Genomic DNA, 21,105 nt, shown 5'->3' on the forward strand with positions numbered 1-21,105 from the left:
CTGGTTTGTTGCACTTCAAATGAACAGGCTTTGCAAATAATTTCCATTTGATATTGTCTTTGTCCGTGAGTGGCATTGGTCACCGGATGTAATTTAAAAAGGATAAAAACATCTTTCAAACTGCCCTCGGCTGTCAAAGTCTGCTTCTAATCGGAGAGACACCTCCCCATTCTGTCTGCATATTAATTCACAAGACACACCAGAGGTGTGGACAACATGAAATACTAGGCTCTTCCTTAATCTGTTTGTTATTCTTCCTATCATAATTACTTCCGAAGCACTCGAGGAACCACAACATGTATCGAAGAAAGGCATTTTCACAGTCAATGCAAGCTGCTGGTGTTCCCAAGTAGGCGCCATTAGACTGGCACGGCTTAGGATTCAGCCTTGCCGGGTGATGACATAATAAAGCATGCGACCCAGACAGTTCTTGCTCAAGTTACAGTCGTACCACACCAATTAAGGTTGAATATTTGTGGCAACATTGGATCTTTCCAAAAATATAATTGAATCACTTCTTCAGGATCATGCATAGTGATGCGGACCATATTGTCTCGTGTGCAACATCATGATCTTCATATCATTTTGTCATTGGAGCGCCATTGCTTCTAGTCATCTTGGATTGGAAGATAATTATTAAAAACACCATTCTTACAGAAGTATATATACAGTCACTGTGTGCAAATTTTCACAATTTTTGCACATTTGCACAATCAGAATTGTATGTATCGAGTCCAGGAGCTTGTGTCGTGAGAATGTCTTTCTTCAGCGTCACGCGGGCGGTATGAGGAAATATGTTTCTGTAAATCCTCCCTCCGCCTTTTGTTTCCTTCTCGGTAAGGCTTTTGATAACAGACATTTTACCTTCAGCATATACAATGAATGACATCACAAACCACGCTCTGTTAAAACAGTTTGCACACCAAGCGCTTGGCATATGAAGATGCATTTAATCTTTTTACACATAATGCAAGTCGTAGCAACTGAGATTATACAATCATTAAATAATCACGTAAAGCTGCTCTAGTACGTTTAAATCGAGTAAACTAGTAGAGTGACAGATCTATAAGAACTACCCACAGCCCTGGGAAAATACTATCAATTATCTAAAGTGGTCATGGCAGGATGCAAACCAACATAATGTGAAAATAACCGTCTCAAATGTAACGGTCAGTCACTGCAGGGACAGCTTGGGGAATGCAGAGGCTGACCTCCAGGTGGACGCAGGATGGTCACTTTCACCTGAAGCGAGAGAAAACAAATGTACGTGTCAGATGACTCGGCGCACGTTCATCGCCACGTCCCGGGACGCTGAGTTAGTGTTTTGTGTGTGCGCCACATGACCGTACCTCATTTTTGAGACACTCGCTGATATAGATGTTGAACATCTCCACGCTGCCGGTGTGCAGGTCATTGACGGCCAGAATTTGGTCTCCTTTGTGAAACAGGCACACCGTCTGTGGCTGGCCTGTCCACCCAGACACACTGGGACCAACACAACCACACATTCACATTGTTGGCTTCATTCTGCTCTCATTCTTGACATATTATACTTTACTTTTCTTTTCTTTTTTTTTTAACATCCTTGTCATGGTTAAATAACCATAATACGTTATATGTTCCTCCTCCTGGAACTAACAGGGACTTTCTTTTTTCAACAGGGAGTTTTTATTTTCTAGTTGGTGTGGCTTCTCTTGTTTGTTATTTTGGCCTCCTGCCATCTTATGTGCTTCTGTTTCTGTACATTTAGTTTGATTCTGTGTTTATCATCTTCATAGAAATAAAAACTGGTACATAAATTGGGACACTTAAAGTGCTTCAACAGCCTTTTATTTGTGCGGGCCATTTTTCTCTTTAAGCTCAATAGAGCGAGGCCTGAAATTAAACTATATATGTGTTGTGCCTTGTCACATTTTTTAAAAGCCATTATTGTATGCAATTAATGAAAGTAGTTACTAGATCTTAGTTTGAATACATGCCCACATTTTCACACAATACAGCAAGTGGAAATAATGACGTGCAGCATCGCGGCCAGAATTGAACTGTGTGTTCAAACAAGAGAAATGCTTGGTTTGTGTCAGTAGGTTAAAACACATCTGAGGGATTTCCTTAATATTATTGAATACCGAAAAATAGAATTGTGTACAGGATCATTTGTTAAGCCTTTCCACATATATAAATCAGAGCAGTCCAATATCGGAGACTGTCATTTTAATTGTATATACTGCAATATAGTCAATGGTCCTTTTTCAAACTTACCTTGGTTTCCCATCCACTTCTGTTAGTGTAAGGTATTTTTTCAAATCTGCCTGCTTGACTCGAAGATCTTTCTCTCCTGGAGTGAGGGTGTCAAGACTAGAAAGAAAAACATAACAACGGCTTTATTAAGGGTATAGAGAGACAAATCTAAATCTTGACACTTGACATGAACTTGAAAGACCATTTCCCAAGATCCTCCTGAAGTTATTGTTTGTGTTGCATATACATTTTAGTAAATCGTTTGTAAAATGTTATAAGTTAGTAACTCATGGTTCATAGGTGCAAGAGACGAGGAAACTCAAACCATTCATTCTCCAGATGAAAATCGGTCAGCCTGGGATGTGTTAGAAGCAGAGTCTGTTAGATTACCTGTAAACAACTCTTTAAAATTCTGCTGGGAAAGTCTCCTGCGTCACTAGAGTTTAATGTCGTCACTGCTTATTATCACCATCATTATCATGTAGCTATCGCCATACCATCAAACCTTCAGAAACCACTCAAACCAGTCCAGCAACATGCCAACGTCGCAAGATGATTGGCTTTCAAGTGTAGCAAAGTCTGTGTTTCAAATGTGTCTTAGTACGATTAAAAGTACAGCAACTGTTGAATGAGTACTAATTATAAGTCTATGCTTCCGTTGATCATCACACATAAAATGACCCTATTTGTAGTGTATTCTTACGAGAGAGGTGAATGTGCCCACTTGGTGGTTACTTCTATGAATTCAAGGGCGATCTCACCTTTCAGTAGAGCTGTGTTTCTCCAGTGTCTGCCCATTTTGTCCCTCCAGCATCTCCACAGGAGAGATGGCACCGTTCTCACTGGAGCTGCTGCTGAAGTCTGACGTCAGACGCTTTCCTTCTCTGCAAACGCGAGTAACAACATGAGGGATCTTAACATCGACCGTTGGTACGTGTCTCAGTTACATTCAGTTAGCAGTCGCTGAGGAATTCTTGGTTCACATCTAACAAAAGTCCAGAAGACAGCTTGGAGAGACAGTGGGAATAAACCACAACGAGGCTTTCATGAAGCAGGGACCAAGGCCAGCGCTCTATGTTGAGTATGAAACAACATCTGAGTGCATGCACTCTGTAGGGGGGCAGCTAGCATGAGAACAGGCGCAGCATCAGAAGCCATTAGTCCTTGTGGCAGAAAACAATGAAAATAAAAGAAGAATACATTGTTTGATGATGGGTGAAAGAGCTTTGCAGCCTCCAAAAACCAAAAGAGGATTCTCTCAGTTATACAAAAAGAGCACCAGATGTCTTGAGATGTATTAAAATTGTTCATAAACGCAGAGGGAGAAAAGCAAATCATTCCCAAATCACTGTAGAGGCGCTACAGAAATTCTAATTAAGGGACACTTTAGAGAGTCTTTCAACCCATATGCCAATATTGGTCGAGAGGATGTTCTTCAGTGTGGGAGCACGGCAGGTGGCCAACAATCAGACATCAGCGTGAAATGCAGAATAATCAAATCAGTTTTGTAATATGCAAATTTAGGAAAACAAAGAGTAGGAAAGAGTATTTTCATACAGGAGATGATGGCATAAAACCGCCGAAAGAGGCACAGTGTGGATGCTTTTAATTGATCGTCTGTTTTGGTCTTGGTAAACAAGCAATCAAATCCTCCTTGAGATGCTGTGGGAAACAGCAGGTCTGACAGGCTGACTACATACACTATGTTTGAGAGAAAAGGAAATTATTCCAACTAGAACTAGAGATGTACAATTGATTGATAACAACAAGTCACTCCACTCAAGGGTATTTATTCCAGCTTTATGTCTGGTATAACCAGCAGCGTATGGTGGCTAACATTAGCTAATGTTTGCTACAGAGAGCAAGGGTATATATTATTTTATAATGAGCACTGCTGAGTTGGTGTCATGGTCCTGGTATTTTTCTTGGCGTTTGCTTGCTGCTTGTTTGCTTCCTGTCTTTGAGTTGTCCCGCCTTTTTGATAGTCGGCCACGCCCACAACAGTTACACCTGCCCCTAAATACGTGTGACTCTGCCTTACATCTTAGCATTTACAATGATCCCATACAAGGTGTTATAGTGTTTTTATTCTGCATGATCGATCATCAGTGCCACGTTGTTCAGGTAAAACCTCTTACGTAAGATGAAAAGATATGCCTCTAGTCAAGCACACAAGTTGCCAAACAGGCTCTGAGGTTTTGCCTTTCTTCGATTCTTGTCTGACCTTTAGTGTCAAACTTTCCGAGCTGTAAAAATAACAGCCTGATTGTTGTCAGTGGAGGTACTTGAGCCAATGAGGTTGGGTTTGCCTCTGTTGACTGAGCTATTCCTGTATCTAGTGCACTCGCAAAACGTGTTACACAGAGCGCATAGGGCACTGAAGAAAAGGTGGAAAGTCAGGAATACACACGGCCCACAAAAAACAAAGCAACCTTGCAATGAATCAAAGCTCTACCTTTCCTCAGCTGCTGTCTCCTCATCGAATGAAGGCAGTGGGGAAATATGTGTCCTCAGCTTGTCAAACACTTCAGTGACGGACCTCATCAGGGTGCCTGTGGTAACCTCCTCGACTTCACGGTCCCTAAAAAACATTTGGCACCATGATCTGCTTTCAGTGTCAACAATATTAACAATGATCATCATTATCGGGAAACCTGATTTCTTTTCTCTTTTTTTGGTGATCTTTCACAACTTACGCTGCATTTGTCATCTGTGCTCTATGTCTAAGTTCCATCATTGATTCATATCTGCAAGGGATTATCAAAACAACAGAAATAATATTAGATGCTGTCAAACTCAAGGTCACAATTTCAGCATGTGTCACTTGAACAAAAGTGAACAAAGGAAAACTAGTCAGGGTGAATGGGATTTGTTTGTGCATTTATAAATAGAAATAAATGTATCAGATTAATACGCTGTCGCATGTACAATAATCAACACTCACACTGAGTCCACGCTTTTGCGACGGACCGTCAACGTTTCCCTTCGTGATTGTGTCAAGTAGGCTCTCGGATAGTTATAGATTGGATTCACAGGCTCTGATGCTCGTCTTTTGACATCATCCTGCTGGCCAACCAGAAAGCAATATGACATACTGTAGGCATGTAGACCAAGAGATAGACCACCTCCAATTCTCCACCCCCCAGTGTGACAACTCTTAATTAAAGAGTCTTCCTTGGAATTAGATTGGTGTTCACGAATTACAATCAAGTTAAGATGTCACACCTTTTCAGAGTCGGTACCCCAAGCATTCGAGGACGGATCAGACATCGACCGAAGTTTCAACTGTGCCTGTAAAAGAAAACATTGTATACAATATTGTTATTAGATTTACATTATTATGTCAGCAGAACGTTTATTTTTTACAATTACGAGACAACCTATTATAAGACAATATGTGTTGCTCTCATACCATTCATCTCAGTGCCCCTGGGTTTAGATGCATTGGTTATACATTACGCTAAACTCAATTATAGATGGGTCAGATGTATGGGTCATGTGACAGTGTGTCAATAAAGACCTGTATTTGAGATATTTTGGGGTAATTTCAGCCATATAACTGCAACGTCTCGGGTTAAATTCTCTCTCTCTCTCTCTCTCTCTCTCTCTCTCACTCTCTCTCTCTTCTCCTCTTCTACATGTCAAATAAAGGTAGAAATGACCCCCAAAGATATTTGAATAATAATAATAATAATGCATTTAATTTATATAGCGCTTTTCATAATACTCAAAGACACTTCACATAATTAAAACATCCTAAAAGCTAAAAATAAATAAATAAGAATAGCTAAAATACAGGTAAAACAAATAAAACAAATAAATAGGGACTTTGAGTCGCTCGGACCCTGAAGTTATGTGTACTGATCAACGATGAGGATGCATGGATTCACATGTCTTTTCCTTCACAAAAAGAAACCATCACCCCAAATAGAGTCACGCAAAGGAATGCATTGACTGATGTTGTCCATCTTGATGTATCAGAGTTAGTACCAGACCGACAGGATGCAAGCATTTAGAGGGATTAGCCAAATTCATGTAAGGCATGCAACATTGTGGACCAACCTCAAAAAGCACAGCTGCAGATTTCTTTTTCCGCAAAATGGGGTTTGAAATAACCTGGTCAAAAAGGAAGAAAAGTCTAATTTCAAAAGTCAAATAGAGAGTGGTTGCTTGTTGCATTCACCAGAGACACCGAGGGAATTCAGGAAGAGGTCGGTAGCAGGAAATAAAGTCTGAAGAAGAGCGGAAAGAAGATACAAGCAACTTAATCGGATGACAAAACTTGTTAGCATTCGTTTGAGCCAGGCGACAACAAGAATTGTGAAAAACACGAACGGGATTAAGAAATAGTTCAATATTTTGTAAAATATGTTAATTTGCTCTGTTTTCCAAGAGAAGAGCAATCTGTGATCTTAGACTAGAACAAGAAACAGGGGGAAACACCTAGACTGGTTCTGGGGTTTGTCCTTTAAATATTTACCTCGATTGTTGACTGCCCATTAGATATTTCCTTTAGTAGAAAAACAAACAAACATGATAGATACAAAGAAATGCAAGTGTAAGAGACTCTTGTTCTCATTAAGCTGTGACAAAACATGATAAAGAACTAAAATCTCAATGTACCTGTGAACTCAGACATGTATGTGGCCGGTTTTTCAAGACTTCAAACAGGTCGCTGAACCAGCCGTCCACTTCCTCACTAAAAGCAAGAGAGGCAAATGAAACACTTGAAAACCAATAATCTTGCGACTCCAAAATATGATTACGTTGGCGTTACATTTATTATCCAATTAAATTCCAAAATAGAGTGGAAATAGTGAGATTTAAGCAGCAATTTGGTGTGAGCACAGTGGAAGGCAAAGCCATTATCAGCTGATCATCATTTCTTTTTGATTGTTTGAACTCCCAAAATAGTAGATGGTGTGCAAATAGAAGAAGTGTTTTATGATGCGCCGTGAACGTGTCAGCGGGGACCTTGAGGGGAGAACTGGCCGACCCAGCTGTGTGGCCTGAATCCTGGTTACATCATCGCTTACTTTTAAAGTGACTCCATTTATCTGCACAATGTCATGAAAATCCTCAACCAAAACATGTATCCTGATTTAAATGGCCGCATTTGTGCACAATCCAAGTCGATTTGGTTGGAACAAAATGTTCTGTTTTTTTTTTTTAAATACACCTTCCGCTTTTGAGAGAGATTTAAAATTCAAGTTTTTACAGCTTTATATGCCCTTTAAAAAACAGCTGACTGACCTTTTCATCCCGACGAGGAAGTAGTCCCGCTCAGCCGCCCTGATGTAGAGCACACAGGATGGGGAGCACTTGAGGCTCTTCTGGACCCAACTCCATCTCTGGTGGTTTTCAGGGCTCACATACAACAGTGAGATACTGACAAAGGGAAACAAATGACACATATGTTGTAAAAATAAACCCCAAAATGTATTGCTGATTTAACTGTATTTGAAAGCTATTAAATACGGTAAATTAATTCATTTGTGAGAACATACTGCGATAAGTCAATTCCTCCAAGGGGCCTGTCCTTTTCCTCGGGACTCCTGAAGTACTTCAGTAGGTGCTCTTGCTCACTGATTTTGAACAGCACAAAATACCGCTTCTTCCATGATTTCTGCAAGAGAATGATGATTAAACACAGACACATAAAGAGCTGCAAATTATTGCATCCATCGTGACGGCTCTGTCACCTCTGTCTTCAACCGTTTTTGGGGAGGAGACTTGAACAGGTATCCAGATCTTATTTCCGTCGTAAGTTTGATTGATTTGTAAAACACTGCATTTCCGCCTAAGGGAAAAAGAAAAGCCGGTTGTTTTGTGATCAATATGCTTAAATCGTGTCTTTGTGGACAGAAATCTTCAACTTTGTTTTCTTGTACTTACTGGCTGGGAAATCCAGCAAAGGATTTAGAGGAAGAATGAATGATGTAACAAAAAAGACTAAACTATTAATGTGTGTTGACATTGGTACATGTTAACACACTCATTACTGTTATTATAATTTCCCCATTATTGTTATTATTTGTAGTAACATTATCTATATAGGATGTGTGTGTATGTATGTATGTATATATAGAACATGTACATATGTGTATATATATATGTATATACTGTATGTGTATATATATGTATATATATATGTACAGTATATATATATTTATTTTCTACCTACAGTCATTCCACAACCTTTTACCTATCTCATCATTTAGACTTGACTTTGTATCTCATAATTTTGACTTTGTATCTCATAATTTTGACTTACCGTGGGGATATTTTTATTATCACAGCTACATTTTCAACTTATTTTTTTCTTTTACTGCGGAAATTGGCTTCAATAGTATTATACAACCCCAAAAACAAAAAATCTAAAAATAACACTAAGCCACTGCTGACTAAGATGAGCAAACCCTCTCTTGAGGTTCTGGAGGTTGCTCACCAATATAACATACGTCGATATACATTTAGCTGGACCTCCATTTCTCACTCATCAGTCTCAACCTGTTAGTTTGCTTTTGTCCCTCTCTTACTTTGTATAATGTATTGGGTTATATATGTGTTCATGTACTTCACTTGTTTTATACTCACTTATTGAAAACACAATAACAAATAAAAAAAATTGGTATATTAACACATTCTAGGTGTCCTTGTCAAAGTCAAATGAATGTGTTGTGACTTGACAAAGCAGTTACTAGAAATACCAGTAAATTACTACACTCAACACCTAAATCCAACCATAAAGAAGATTACCTACCTGTGTTCTTCTGGCTCTTATGCATTGTGACACCACACCTAAACCAAAATAACACAAGAATGTAACAGTCAAAATATCCATAAAGAAATAGTTCACCTCTAAATCTAACAATGCAGGGCTTAAATAGGCTAAGGCCTCCGGCAAAGCAGAGAGTGAAGTACGGCTCTATACACAAAACAAGCAACGTTAAAGGGGCAGGTGAATGACAACGATTATTTTATGTTCATTCTTATTTTGGAGTTATAGATATTTTCCAGTAAAGGCAAATCTGCTCTTATTTAAATATGCAAAAGTATAAGTATCTCAGGCCTTTGTTAACTTTTACACAATTTGACACGGAATCAAACATATGTTATGCAAGTGGACGCTTATTCAATTTAGTTTCACATCACAAAGCAGTACGTTAGGAAAGACATAATTCTCACACATCACGCACTATACGCTGGCTCTAACAGTAGACAAACAAAACAAAACATAATGTTCGTAGTCTTACCTGTGGAGCACCTTGAGAGATACTGCTCACCTCGCTCTCTTTGACTAAGTGCTGCAGCATGAGGAAGCTGGATGCTTTCCGAGAGCTGGAACAGTAACAAAACATCCACACGCGGAACCAGAGTTTCTGGTTCCTGAACTCAGTTTCTTTTAAGTCTATTGTTTAGCTGTAGAATTCCATGCAGTGAAATGTCTTTGTGGGAATTTAAAGATCTCTGGCGCCAAAAGAAAAGATTTAGGCCAGCTTTTTGACACCAGATGCTTCATAGGTTGTTATTTCATGAAGACTAATGAGTGCAGCAGGGATGGTAAGCATTTTTCTCAGGGTGAAGATGCACTTCAATCACTGTACCCAATGTAGATATGAATTATCCATGAGATACAAAAGCAACATCAATGTGCCTTAAACTTCACAAACTCCCCCAAATGTGCATCTAGGCCACAAGCAAACACACACACACACACACACACACAGATGCACACACTCACACACGTACATCAAGGTCAGTGTCAGGTTGGTATTAATAGAGTTCTTATAGGTTTCTTGTTTAGTAGGACATGGATAACTCTTCCTTAAGTCGGACAGTTTGCCCTTCCAATCGCCCTTCTCTGCCCGAATCCTAGTTTCCTCCCTCTTGTCTTCAGAGTTCAGATTCATGGCCTCTCCTTAATAAAGCAAGGCACGTGCTTGTAAAACCCCCAGTTCAGATATCTCAAGGCCACCGTGTGCTCCCCCTCCCCCACCACAAAGCCTTCACATGTGTGACAGGCCTATAAAAACCCTTGTAGACGTGTTGCCACCAGCCTGTGGAGTTTAATCTGCCCGACTACACAGACAATGAGGGGGGGGGAAGGCCACACATGAAGTAAGCACTTTCACTTGGGTTTCTTTTTGAGAAGAAAAGCCAATGCCATTATTGACCCAACACCCAATTTTATCTGCAGTTCTTGATATTTTGTATTTTCTTAAATGCTACCTGCCCGTCTGTGTTTCATCAGCAGCAGCTGCAGAGACAAAGAGATGGCATGGCCTGTAGAATGAAGAAGCTGGCAGCGAAGCAGGCGGAGATGACAGTGAGTCTATTATTATATTTTCCAGTGTTGTGTTGTGAGTACAAATACAATACAGTGCAAATTGCTTACTGACGTCCGTCTCTACCTGATAATCACCTTTTCTATTAGGCTGCAGGCAAGTAGCTAACACCTGCAAAATCATACATGGTGTAACTTTACCATCAGTAGTCTCTGCACCTTAAAGTAGACTACTACTTGCTACTTGTTAAAACGCAGAGGCAAAATAGAGTTTATTAAAGGTCCATGCTGTTCCATCAGTGTCACTGTGTGTTCCAAAACATCCCACTGGTCATATTCCTAAAATCAAGATGTGTGCTGTGTGACCTGAGGAGATGGGATTTTTTTTTGTAGCTGTAATTTGATTGTAACTAACAGTGGTGCAGCACATTCACCCTCGAGGTTAAATGAGTTATGAAATGCACTTTTGAAAATCTGTTATCCTGCCTGTTTCTTGCAGTCCTCCATTTTATTGTGCTCTTCCATCAACAATGGATTTTCTCCCTCACATACAACTGGCTTATTTTGGTTTTGTGCACTCTGCTGTATGAAAAACCTATTTTGTAGATATTATTCCATACGTGAGAGTAAATTGATTATTTTGAGTTTTGCATTTTAAACATGTGAGAAAAAGACAAACGCAGTGAAGGAGAGAATCCGGAAGCAGTACGAGGACATGAAGCGGGTTCTGGATGAGGATCTTAAGATCACACTGACCCAGCTGGACACCGAGTACGAGGCCACAGAGAAGTTAGTGGAGGAGCGGATAGAGGACGGCTACCACCTCACTCAGGAGCTGGACCACGAACTGTCCAACATGAGTTTGTCTTCAGCTGTTTTGGCAGTAATTAATTATTCATTTGTTTTATCTTCTACAGAATGCTGAAATAGCTAAAAGGTATGTTTACATTTGAGGAAATAACAGCTTGCTACATATATGAATTAACAAGTAGCTCAGCAGGAGGTAGCAACTCTTTGTTTTGTATGAAACTAGAGTATCTGAGACTCTGAAGCTGTCTGACCCCAACATTGTTCAGATGGATGAGTTCAAGAATGAACAACTACTGAGTCTCACCATCAACCTGCTGCTGTTCATCAGATCCCAGGTGCCTGTCACCAAGAAGATGTTTCAGACCTGTGAGTTTACCCCAAAAATACAGGGCGATTGACATGTGAGGGGGGGTCTTTCTGTCAAAAGGTTTTAATTATCATACGCTTTCCGTGTCAAGTGTTTGTCTTGATTGTGAACATGACAACTGCTTTCGTAGAACACACTGAATATTCCTGATGTCTGTTCCACAGATGCAGCAGACGTTGTCCTCGATGCTGAAACTGCCCACCCAAAGCTGATCATCTCTCCCAAAGGCGACTCAGCCACCTACACGGACACCTGGCAGGATGTCCCAGAGACCCTCTTTGACACCACCCTGAATGTAGTCAGCCGGCAAGGCTTCAGCGAGGGCCGCCAGTACTGGGAGGTGGATGCGAGTGGGAAGACCTACTGGGAGCTGGGGCTCACCTACCCGAGCATCCCGCGCAAGGGTCGCGAGGAGGACTCATGGCTGGGCCGAGGCAGAGTCTTGGTGCATGGAATACTTTAATGGAGACTACACAGCCTGGCATGGTGGATTCCAGCACGAGCTGCCTCTGCTGGCAGGAAAGCAGTTCACTCGCATCGGGGTGTACTGCAGCTTCCCCGGGGGTTTGGTGTGCTTTTTAGGAGCCGATACGGTGACCCCGCTCCACTGCTTCTGTGCTGGGACCTTCACTGACACCCTACTTCAAGCCGTGTGTCCTGGTCATGACAACGAAGGCACAAACTGGAAGTCCCTCAAAGTCTGCGATGCCTCTCGATCGGCTCCTGTTCTCTGAGGTGGAGCAGGAATGCCTCTGGGGCAGAAATGGCCAGGCATGTGTTGCACTGTGAGGTATGTGCATCAGTGGCCTGATCTGACATTCTTAACTTGTGACCTTAGATCATCTCTCGATACTGTGCATGACAAGCAAGTCTAAATGTGACTAAAATCATTTTTTAAGGATATATCTATTTTTCAAATTGTTCTCTATACAGTGACACAGCAAAACTATCATTACATTAGAGCTGTTCTGCATACTGTAGCAAAGTGTTTAATAAAAAACAAAACAGAAAGCTGAGGATGTTTGTCTACTTATAGTATGGGTTGCTAAGAAATTACAGTGATTATAACTTTTGATATGGATTTTTTAAGAGACACTTAAGAGTGTCTTCAATATTTGTTTTCGGTGATAGTAAAACTTGTTTAAACATCAAACTAACATCTTCCTTGTTGTGGCCTTTTATTGTGTCTGGGCTCACATATGTTCAAGAAATATGACACAAACCTCATTACAGAATAAATTCTTTATGTTTAATATTATAAAATGTTTACATAAGCATTCCTCTGTTTTTGAAGTTATTTATACAAGGTATTGCCCCAAATTAAAAAAGAAATTGGGCCAGATTAAACTTTTAAATGTAATTCATTCATTCATTTTTCCAAATATTTTCAAATATATTCCTGAGGACAACAGCATTTAACACCAGAAAGCATTTTAAAATGTTACCCTTCAAAATATTTTCTCTCCCTCCCTCAATTCCAAATCGAAAAACAAGTGGAGCAAACACTCCTTTCAGCAGGTTGGGCACCACATCGCTGATCATGTGTCGAGTTGTGGCTTATTGGACAAGTGCACTGGGCCTAACTTAAGCCAGTATTGATCAAACTTCTGGCAACTAGAAATATGATGTAAAAGTGTTATTAAAATAATAATAAAAACAACTGATTAACGATACAAGTGAAAAGGGGAAAATAAAATGACAAATTAAAGCTCTTGCTTAACTTTTCCCCCTAATTTACTGACACATGCAATCATGTGAATAATGTAAACACATTTGTGTATTGCGGACATGTGGATTGTGTAGTTCACCACCAGTAATAGCTGCCTCTGTGATTGACAGACTTTGGCACATTAATTAACACAGCGTATTTGCAGAAACAAACTTTTTGCAAGTTGAAATGACCATCAGCAAATGTCTAAAATATCAAAAGAAAATCTTTTATATTTTACCATATAACGCCATCATAGTAAATAATTTACTAAATTATGCAAATTGTTTTGAAAAAACATTGTCTTTCTTTATGATTTTCTAAATTAAATATCAATAAAAATAAAAAATACAAAAAGGAAGACTTTGCTGGGTATCTCTTACCAGAGTGAAGTGTATGTTATGACAATGTACAACACTAATATACAGTGAAATGATGTGGCATTTGTCCTTTGGCCCCGAGTCCAGCTTCACACTATAATATTTCCCAAATTTATGACACCGTTTTTGACATTTCTCTTTTTAGTGTAAAAATCGTACCGTATGTACCCTTTCATTTATCAAAGTTAATAAAGAGGAATTTCATAAATTGATTTGTTGGACCTTGACTAATAAGACAAGTGCGTAATTTTGATTATATGCAAATATACAAACTTCACTTCCTTCGGGGTGAACAACAAGAAAGTGAAGTCTTCAACATCAGGCTAATAAAACTGCCAACTTGCAAATAATCCTTGCTTTTGTGGGAGTGGACTAAATACTTTGCACTTGACCGAAAATCTCATAGAACTAATCACAACACAGCAAAAGATCACACCTTCCTAGCCATACGTATATGACATTCTTTACCATTACGATAACCCACTAATGGGACATTAAAGAACCTGAGGATGCCAGCATGCTGCTACCAACTTAAAACTTGCTAGGAAGGCTGAGACACGGAGCCTTTGGCAAAAGCATCGTCACATGTTTCTGCTCAGAGGAGTGTTGTCTTTTTCTGTTGTCTCTTTCTTTATCTGACAATTGACAGCTGAAAACATTGAAACACAGATAGCTGAAAATGATCTGATCCATTTTCCAGATGCTTTTTCCCCCACTCTTATGCAAGGCAGCGAGCGATCACAGGGTTTTTAAACACTCTGCTCACGTTCCTGGTGAGTATTTATATAGACGTGGTTTCCAATGTATTTTACTGTGTAATGGAGGTGTACACTTTACAAATGCATTGGGCTGCATTGGATCTCTCACAACGCTAACATGCCAGAGCCATGTTTAGGTTGAAGACTCCTGTCCACTCTATACAGTTCCTTTTCGACATCTATTGCAAATGCTGGAAAATGGAGAGACACATATTCAGATATGATTCCCCAAACCCACAAAAAAGTGGCGGCAAATCTTCCGGGCTGGCGGAATAACATGAATATTTCACATGCCTGTCAAAAAAAAGATCAGATCAAATGTGACGCCATTTATTCTGAAGAATAACCTGAAGAAGGAAGAGGAAGAAGTTTCACCATCAGCACATGAACGCGGAGTGCCACTAATAATATTTCTCTTTCTCACGGAGTGCTTGTTTTCGGGCCCAACTACACATGTAAAATGTCATATGTGCTCCAAATGAGCAGTGACATGATGGGCCTGAATCATCCCTGAATGCTTTGAGTCAGTCAGTCAGTTGGTCAGTCAGTCAGTCGGTCAGTCGGTCAGTCAGTGAGGCTGGCGGTCAGTTGAAATACAGTTCTTTCGTCAGCATTGAGACCACGCAGGGAATCTGCTTCTTCTCACTGAAGCGTGGGTCTTCAGACCAGGACTCAAAGCTGGTGGCCACCATGTAGTTGACCCGTGTCAGGATCTGCATGATCTCCAGCTGCTTGCCAAACTCGTTGAGGACGTTGCAGAGAGCCTGAACAAACCAGGAGCCGCGCCCAGGGTTCCTCCATGAGTAATAACCTGGAAAATCAACATGAGCCAGCACTGAAACTAGTGTCTGCTAACCAATACAGATGATGTATACTTAAACATCAAGCTTTGTTTACCTGGCACAGTGGAGTAAGCAAAGAGGAAATCTGCCTCTACAGGGATCTTATGTCTTGGATTAGCATCTGTCTCCAGGGTATCGTTTGGCGGACCCGAATCTGTCTGTATACCATCATCAAATTCGGAACCCCGGCAAGCCTGGTGAAGTAAATGAAATGACATTTCATTGTGATCCTGAGTAGCTTTCTCAACGATGACCTGGTGAAGCAATTCAAAATTAATTGTTTTTAAAAGCTGAGACGGAGCAAGATTTAACACAATATCTATCATCTGTCCGTGGGGAGCAACTGAAAGCCCTTTTAATCTGTCTTCTCAACAAAAACAGACGTCCAAGTTACATGTTTTGGTCATTCAACCCTTGGGATGACCATTCGGGTCTAAAGGGCTGAACTTGACACAAATCTACAAGTTAATTAACAGCTGTACAACATTTCTTTTCTCTTTGTATCACACCGTCTTTTACAAATGAAAGTCTTCAGAAATTCGTACCTGGATGAAGAAGAGTTTGGGCTTTCCGACTAAGCTTTTGCACATGTCCCCCCTGAACAATGATGTCATGGACTTGATGGGCATGGCGCCATCGGTTCCGTAGATCATGCCCTCCTCACCATGGCTTAGCAGGATACAGGCGAAACACGAGCTGTCACTATGGTCTTCCTCCGAGGCTGACCCATACACACACAGACAAACACTCAACTCTTAGCTCGGCTCAGGGCGCTTTAAACGGAGATATGCTGTGTGAAAAGTTGACATTTTATCCCGAGGGTTGCACTGGAGAAAAGTGATCACATGGAAGGTAACATTTTTTTAATTTCCGAGCGTACTAATGAGACAGGATATTGACACTCGAAGAAAAGGTCAAGGGGTCGGCAAAAATAATTAGGATTCACCCGAAGAGGACCATGAACGGCGCTACCAGATTTCATAGCGTCTAGCCTGAAGTTGTAGCGGTAACTCGCTTTGGCAAAGTATTTAATTGAGGGTCGGACCTGAGAAAAGAAAACGACTATCATCGCCAGGCCTCGCTGCTAGCTGGACAAAATGTGTGCAGATACAAAAGAATAGCAGCCATTAAAATGTCATATCATAACACAATAAAGAAAAGAAAAAATCCATTGATTTCCCCAAGGGGATATAGCCTGAGAGGTGACTTGTCCATCTTGTCATTAAACCTAGCCAGTGGATGTGCAAGGGCTCTGATCAGTGACCTTTTGGTCAAATTGGAAGCAAATCAAATAAGGGACAACAGTCCTGCAATAAATCTTCTCTCCATGAAGGAAATAATGATGAATGTTGTTGAAACAGTTTGAGAGTGATGACAGTAGATTAAATATAAGAAAGAGTTCTCATCTCAATGTAACACAATACAACTCAACAGCACTACAGACTGTAGTCGTGCCTAGAATGTCAGTATGTGTGTGAGGCAAGAAACTCACCTTCCACCTCGGGGGAAAAAAAAGATTTGATGGCGTTTCCAAAAGCTTTCTCTACTTTTATATTTGTTGTGCTCGGTATTGGCATCCTATTAGGTCAACATTGTTACTTACCCCCCGTGAAAGAAACATGGACAAGTGTGAGGACTTCACTACTCACCCTCTCTGAGGAGACTCTCCATCTTCTCACATGTCTGATCGTTGTAGATGAAGACGTCGAAGCCCAGGCTCTTGAAGCATTTGAACAGCTCTCCTGCGTCCCGGTCCGTGCCGTTGCGTACGTTCATCCCTGCCACGACACCACGCTTAGATTACAACGCTCTTTTTGGAATCAGGTATACAACGTATTTGAAACATGCTCGCCGTACCCGTCTTTTCATCAAAGTTCTTGTTGTTGATGATGATGCACTTGCCCACTCGTTGGTGGCTCATCTTATACTGGAATGTTGGTGAAACGATTCTGTAATGGCTTTCAGAAGAGTAGTCCTGCTCGCGCGTCTGGCCATCCTTATTCTTCTTACTAATGGAGTCGTAGAGAAGCACAAAATCGAGGACAGTTAACACTTCATGGTAGCGTTGTTTACATTTAAATTTCCACAATTGTATTTACTTTTGCGCGGTACTTAATGCTAAATGTTTTAAGTTCAGCTGATCTTTTGAAAGCCTGTGATCTAGACCATTGTTCCTTCATTAATATCCTTACACACAAACATTTTAAAACTTAAATAAGAACAGTAATAACCATGTAAATAACAACGATGATAAGAATAACAAATGGTTTGGGCCATTCGATTTTTCAACTTCCGTCACGTCTTACCTCACACGGCAGCAGCGTCTTGCAAAAGCGAAACATTTTCAATAAATATAGTCTGTACTCTTCGAGAATATGACAGCGCTTTTTAAGGCCAAATATTTCGACACGTAACTGTTCCTTCATCATAAGCAAATGTCAAGGCTTCCAAAGCAAAGAAAACTCACTCTGATCCACTTACTCAGAAACCAAAGAGTACATACATTTTCAAATAAGGCATTAAAGTCGCAGCCAAATTTGATCGCAGTAATCCACCATCAGAAGAAAGAAGAAACTAGAACATTGTTGCTCAGTGCAGGTATACAAAAAATCCTAACCACGTCAAGGCAGATCGAGCCAGAGTAAATCTTCCATGAGAGGCACTTCCCACAGACCTGTCATATTTCCATTCTTTAAAAGATGCATCCAGATAGCAAAGCCAACAGTGGCCCGTTAGGGGCTCAGAAAATCCAGGCTTTTTCCAGAAGAGCCTGGTCATCAAGTTACTCAAGCACGGGAACAATACACGGCAATGCGCACTGACAGTCTCACGCACATACTCATGGGCAGCCCAGTCGTATTCTAATTGACATGTGATCCAGACCCCCCCCCCCCCCCCCCCCGACACACACACACACACACCACACTCACACCCCCCCCTCTTCCTCCCACCTCCAAATTGTGCCAACATACTGTACCAAACAATTGCGCAAGGGTGTGCAAAGAGCTGGAACTCTGTTCTGCTGTGGGCTGGGCACGGCAGAAAGAGCAGCAGGTGGGATGACGGTGATGAAGAATACGAGGCGGTTACGTTCTTCTTACCTGGGTTCGTCATTAAGCGCTACGCCACTCTGCATCTGAAATGGGTTGGTTTTGTCTCCAAAAAAGTGTGTTTCTCCAGATCTGGCAGCTTAATTTTTGGCCGCGTGCTAGGATACTGACATGCTCTCTGTACTGGATGGACACCTGACTGGGCCAGCGGGTGCTAAGGATGGGGGGGCGGCGCACTGTGAGCCCCCTGAGTCAGCAGCCTCGCCACCACACCAGTGCTTTCTAAAGGCCTATTCACACATGGAATAGGCGCCTCGCTCCCTGCTGAGGTCAGACAGGGCAAAAAAGTTGCTCCTCTGCTGACAGGCACATAATACACCTGTACCGGCAGCCATACTGCGAGGGCCTTATTACCTCAACGTTAGAGCCGGATGCACGAGAAGATGTACAGCTGAAAATCATCTATTTCTGCTTGCTATACTCACAACATACGCCATATGACCGATAGAAATCTTAATTATCAATAATTACAGCATTGGTTGAAAGCAAGATTTAGCCTAAATCCAACCAGTTCCAAAGATACAGACAATTATCATTACAATCTGTATGGTATTGTACACAAGTCATTTTTTAGATGACATGGCATGACCTAAGAAACATCACAAGTTAATCTGTCGATTGGTCATGCCTTCTTCTCATGAAAAGACACACGCAAGTACTGTCGATCAGTTTCATGTAATACTTCTAAATATGGTGGTTATCTTTGCGACCGGGTAACCACGACTAAGTGGCAAACAAACAAACCATTTAGCAGATTAGGCTTAGGTAACTTCTTGATATACAATGTTTTGTCTTTAAACAATTAAATTTGAAAGGACACTTTTATTTGTTTATAGTCTAAAATGTCTTTTTGTTGTTGTATATGCTTTAAATAAAAATTGTTTTAAAAAAATTATTGTAAATGCAAAGTCAGAGCACACCACTGTCTGGGAGAAATGGTTGACAAACGTTCCCCCACTACAAATGTTCACAGCGCCACCTTGTGACTCAAACAGGAACACTTTTAAAACAGTATGACACAACAAGACATTGGGCAAGGGTCCATATTGTATGATATAACACAGAAATTCACATAGCCAAAATTTTAAATTCTCCTGTAATACAGTCTAATTTTGAGCAGCCACTTGAGGACTGACATCGGTCCCAAAATTGACTTTCCAAGCTCCTTGCCCCATTACACTAAGTAGGCTATCCACCACTGGGTTTCTGTGTCAAATCAAGGGTAATCATTTAATATTGTTCAAGCTGTTAAACCAGTGGCACTCTCATGTAAAAACAATCTTACCAAAAATGCACAGTGACGGTTTTCATCTCTTGTTATTAGTAATTGTGAATAAGTAATAGTTTGAGTATTTAAACATGAGTGTGTGTGCACATTTAGTTTATTTCTGAGTGGTATAGCATAAGGTATACAATGTGAGAAATGTATGCCCATTTGCAGTAAAAACAAATCACAGTTCATTTCAGATTCTTCCAAACTGGAGAAACAACAGGACAGGAGGAAACGGCCATGAAAGAAAACATGGAATAAATAAACAGAACAATGTGAGATAAATACAGCTGTCATGTGCACTTGGTTATGCACCGCCTTCTAAATGCCACCGAATAATTACAACTAATGGCAGTTGGTCCCCGGGCGCTTCACTGCTCCTTAATAACTAAAGATGGCTCAAATGCAGAGAAGAATTTGGGATCAATAAAGTGTACATTAAAATAAATTAAATTAAGAACCACCAGTAAAATTGTGGAAAAAAAAGTGAAAAGTGAAAGCTATAGTAAAAAAATTATATTTTTCATACATAGTCTATTATAGGAACAGCTTCTTCCCACTGGCTGTCACTACTTGCACTATTTACCACCTTTCTGCACTAACATCCCCAATTCACTGCTGTTGTTGTTGTTGTTGTTGTTGTTGTTTATATTGTACATACATGTTGCTATTGTTGTCTTTAATGTCTTTATATTTATCCTGTCACTTAATTTAAATATGTATGTACGTGTAACTGGAGTAAAATTCTAACGCTGATTCTGATTAAAGTCTAATTGAAGTTCATTTAATTCCGTATGGATTTTTTTTTTTGGTGGGGGTTCTTCTCTATGATGTCTCTGGTCACATCTTCAGACTACTGTACATGTTGAAAAAGGAAAAGGAAGTCACCCAAACAGCAGAAATCTTCCTCTGCGGTCCGGCTTGGCGTCTGTCTGGTCTCCCGACGCCTTCCCTTCCGCCCCCTCTGCTTCCAGGTCAGTTGGCTCAGCGGGTTCCTCGGCCATCTGCAATTAGCACGGTTACCTTACTGTATATGACGCCGACGGTTATTACCGAGTTATTACACACGACTTGTTAGCCGAGTGTCTGAGTAGGTTAGCTGAGCGCTAAAAACGCGTCAGCGGAAACTGTTCAGAAACGCGTGGACGTGCGTTCATAAGCATAAAGTTATGTCACCTTAGCTACTGCGCGAACAAGTTGAGTGCGGGTTGGTTTTCCTTCTCCAAAGTTTGGGCCAAGTTTCTGTTCCTCAGAGAACTTGAGAAAGCGAAAGTACGTTCAGCGTCGTCTCCGGGGTGCGTAACACGTCACAGCCCTGCGTCATATTCATATTAA

The 21,105-nt window shown here is 40.7% G+C and overlaps 3 protein-coding genes across 6 annotated transcripts; 1 reads left to right on the forward strand and 2 right to left on the reverse strand.

Annotated features, from left to right (window-relative positions):
* Window positions 1-905: 905 nt before the first annotated feature.
* Window positions 906-9,572, reverse strand: LOC117748669 (pleckstrin homology domain-containing family S member 1-like). Of its 4 annotated transcripts, none has more exons than XM_034558644.1 (16): window positions 9,495-9,572; window positions 9,002-9,039; window positions 7,941-8,038; window positions 7,746-7,864; window positions 7,492-7,626; window positions 6,862-6,937; window positions 6,719-6,748; window positions 6,301-6,354; window positions 5,464-5,529; window positions 5,183-5,301; window positions 4,935-4,985; window positions 4,694-4,819; window positions 3,000-3,122; window positions 2,260-2,355; window positions 1,350-1,485; window positions 906-1,242 (listed from the first exon to the last, which is right to left on the reverse strand). In XM_034558644.1, the coding sequence occupies exons 2-16, from the start codon at window positions 9,024-9,026 to the stop codon at window positions 1,171-1,173; spliced, it is 1,326 nt and encodes a 441-aa protein (XP_034414535.1). In that variant the 5' UTR covers window positions 9,027-9,039; window positions 9,495-9,572; the 3' UTR covers window positions 906-1,170. The 4 variants fall into 4 exon arrangements, with proteins under 4 accessions (XP_034414535.1, XP_034414534.1, XP_034414537.1 ...); XM_034558643.1 differs by having other exon boundaries at window positions 5,183-5,304; XM_034558646.1 differs by lacking the exon at window positions 6,301-6,354.
* A 211-nt stretch (window positions 9,573-9,783) lies between these two features.
* si:ch211-28p3.4 (E3 ubiquitin-protein ligase TRIM21) lies at window positions 9,784-12,436 on the forward strand. Its single transcript, XM_034559319.1, is given in 6 exon segments — window positions 9,784-9,801; window positions 10,493-10,567; window positions 11,193-11,399; window positions 11,533-11,701; window positions 11,867-12,137; window positions 12,139-12,436. Coding segments are annotated over 6 exon segments (1,038 nt in total).
* A 501-nt stretch (window positions 12,437-12,937) lies between these two features.
* On the reverse strand, window positions 12,938-21,071 carry casp7 (caspase 7, apoptosis-related cysteine peptidase). Its single transcript, XM_034558439.1, has 7 exons — window positions 20,947-21,071; window positions 20,659-20,774; window positions 17,248-17,399; window positions 17,040-17,168; window positions 15,936-16,111; window positions 15,446-15,584; window positions 12,938-15,359 (listed from the first exon to the last, which is right to left on the reverse strand). Exons 2-7 carry the CDS (start codon window positions 20,772-20,774, stop codon window positions 15,133-15,135), a joined length of 939 nt encoding a protein of 312 aa, XP_034414330.1. The 5' UTR covers window positions 20,947-21,071; the 3' UTR covers window positions 12,938-15,132.
* Window positions 21,072-21,105: the final 34 nt, after the last annotated feature.

Source organism: Cyclopterus lumpus, chromosome 19, assembly GCF_009769545.1.
Source record: "Cyclopterus lumpus isolate fCycLum1 chromosome 19, fCycLum1.pri, whole genome shotgun sequence".
NCBI lineage: Eukaryota > Metazoa > Chordata > Actinopteri > Perciformes > Cyclopteridae > Cyclopterus > Cyclopterus lumpus.

Bases quoted from the DNA above. Each gene is read 5' to 3' on its own strand.
- casp7 (XM_034558439.1), bottom strand. From the start codon at position 20,774: ATGGCCGAGGAACCCGCTGAGCCAACTGACCTGGAAGCAGAGGGGGCG. The intron at 16,112-17,039 runs GTGAGTAGTGAA...TGTATGGGTCAG, and splicing joins GGAGAGTCTCCTCAGAGAGG to CCTCGGAGGAAGACCATAGT. The intron at 15,585-15,935 runs GTACGAATTTCT...TTACTTCACCAG, and splicing joins CCAAACTCTTCTTCATCCAG to GCTTGCCGGGGTTCCGAATT.
- LOC117748669 (XM_034558643.1), bottom strand. From the start codon at position 9,026: ATGCATAAGAGCCAGAAGAACACAG. The intron at 5,305-5,463 runs GTGTGACATCTT...CTGGTTGGCCAG, and splicing joins GGGGTACCGACTCTGAAAAG to CAGGATGATGTCAAAAGACG. The intron at 1,243-1,349 runs GTACGGTCATGT...CTCTCGCTTCAG, and splicing joins GCGAGTGTCTCAAAAATGAG to GTGAAAGTGACCATCCTGCG.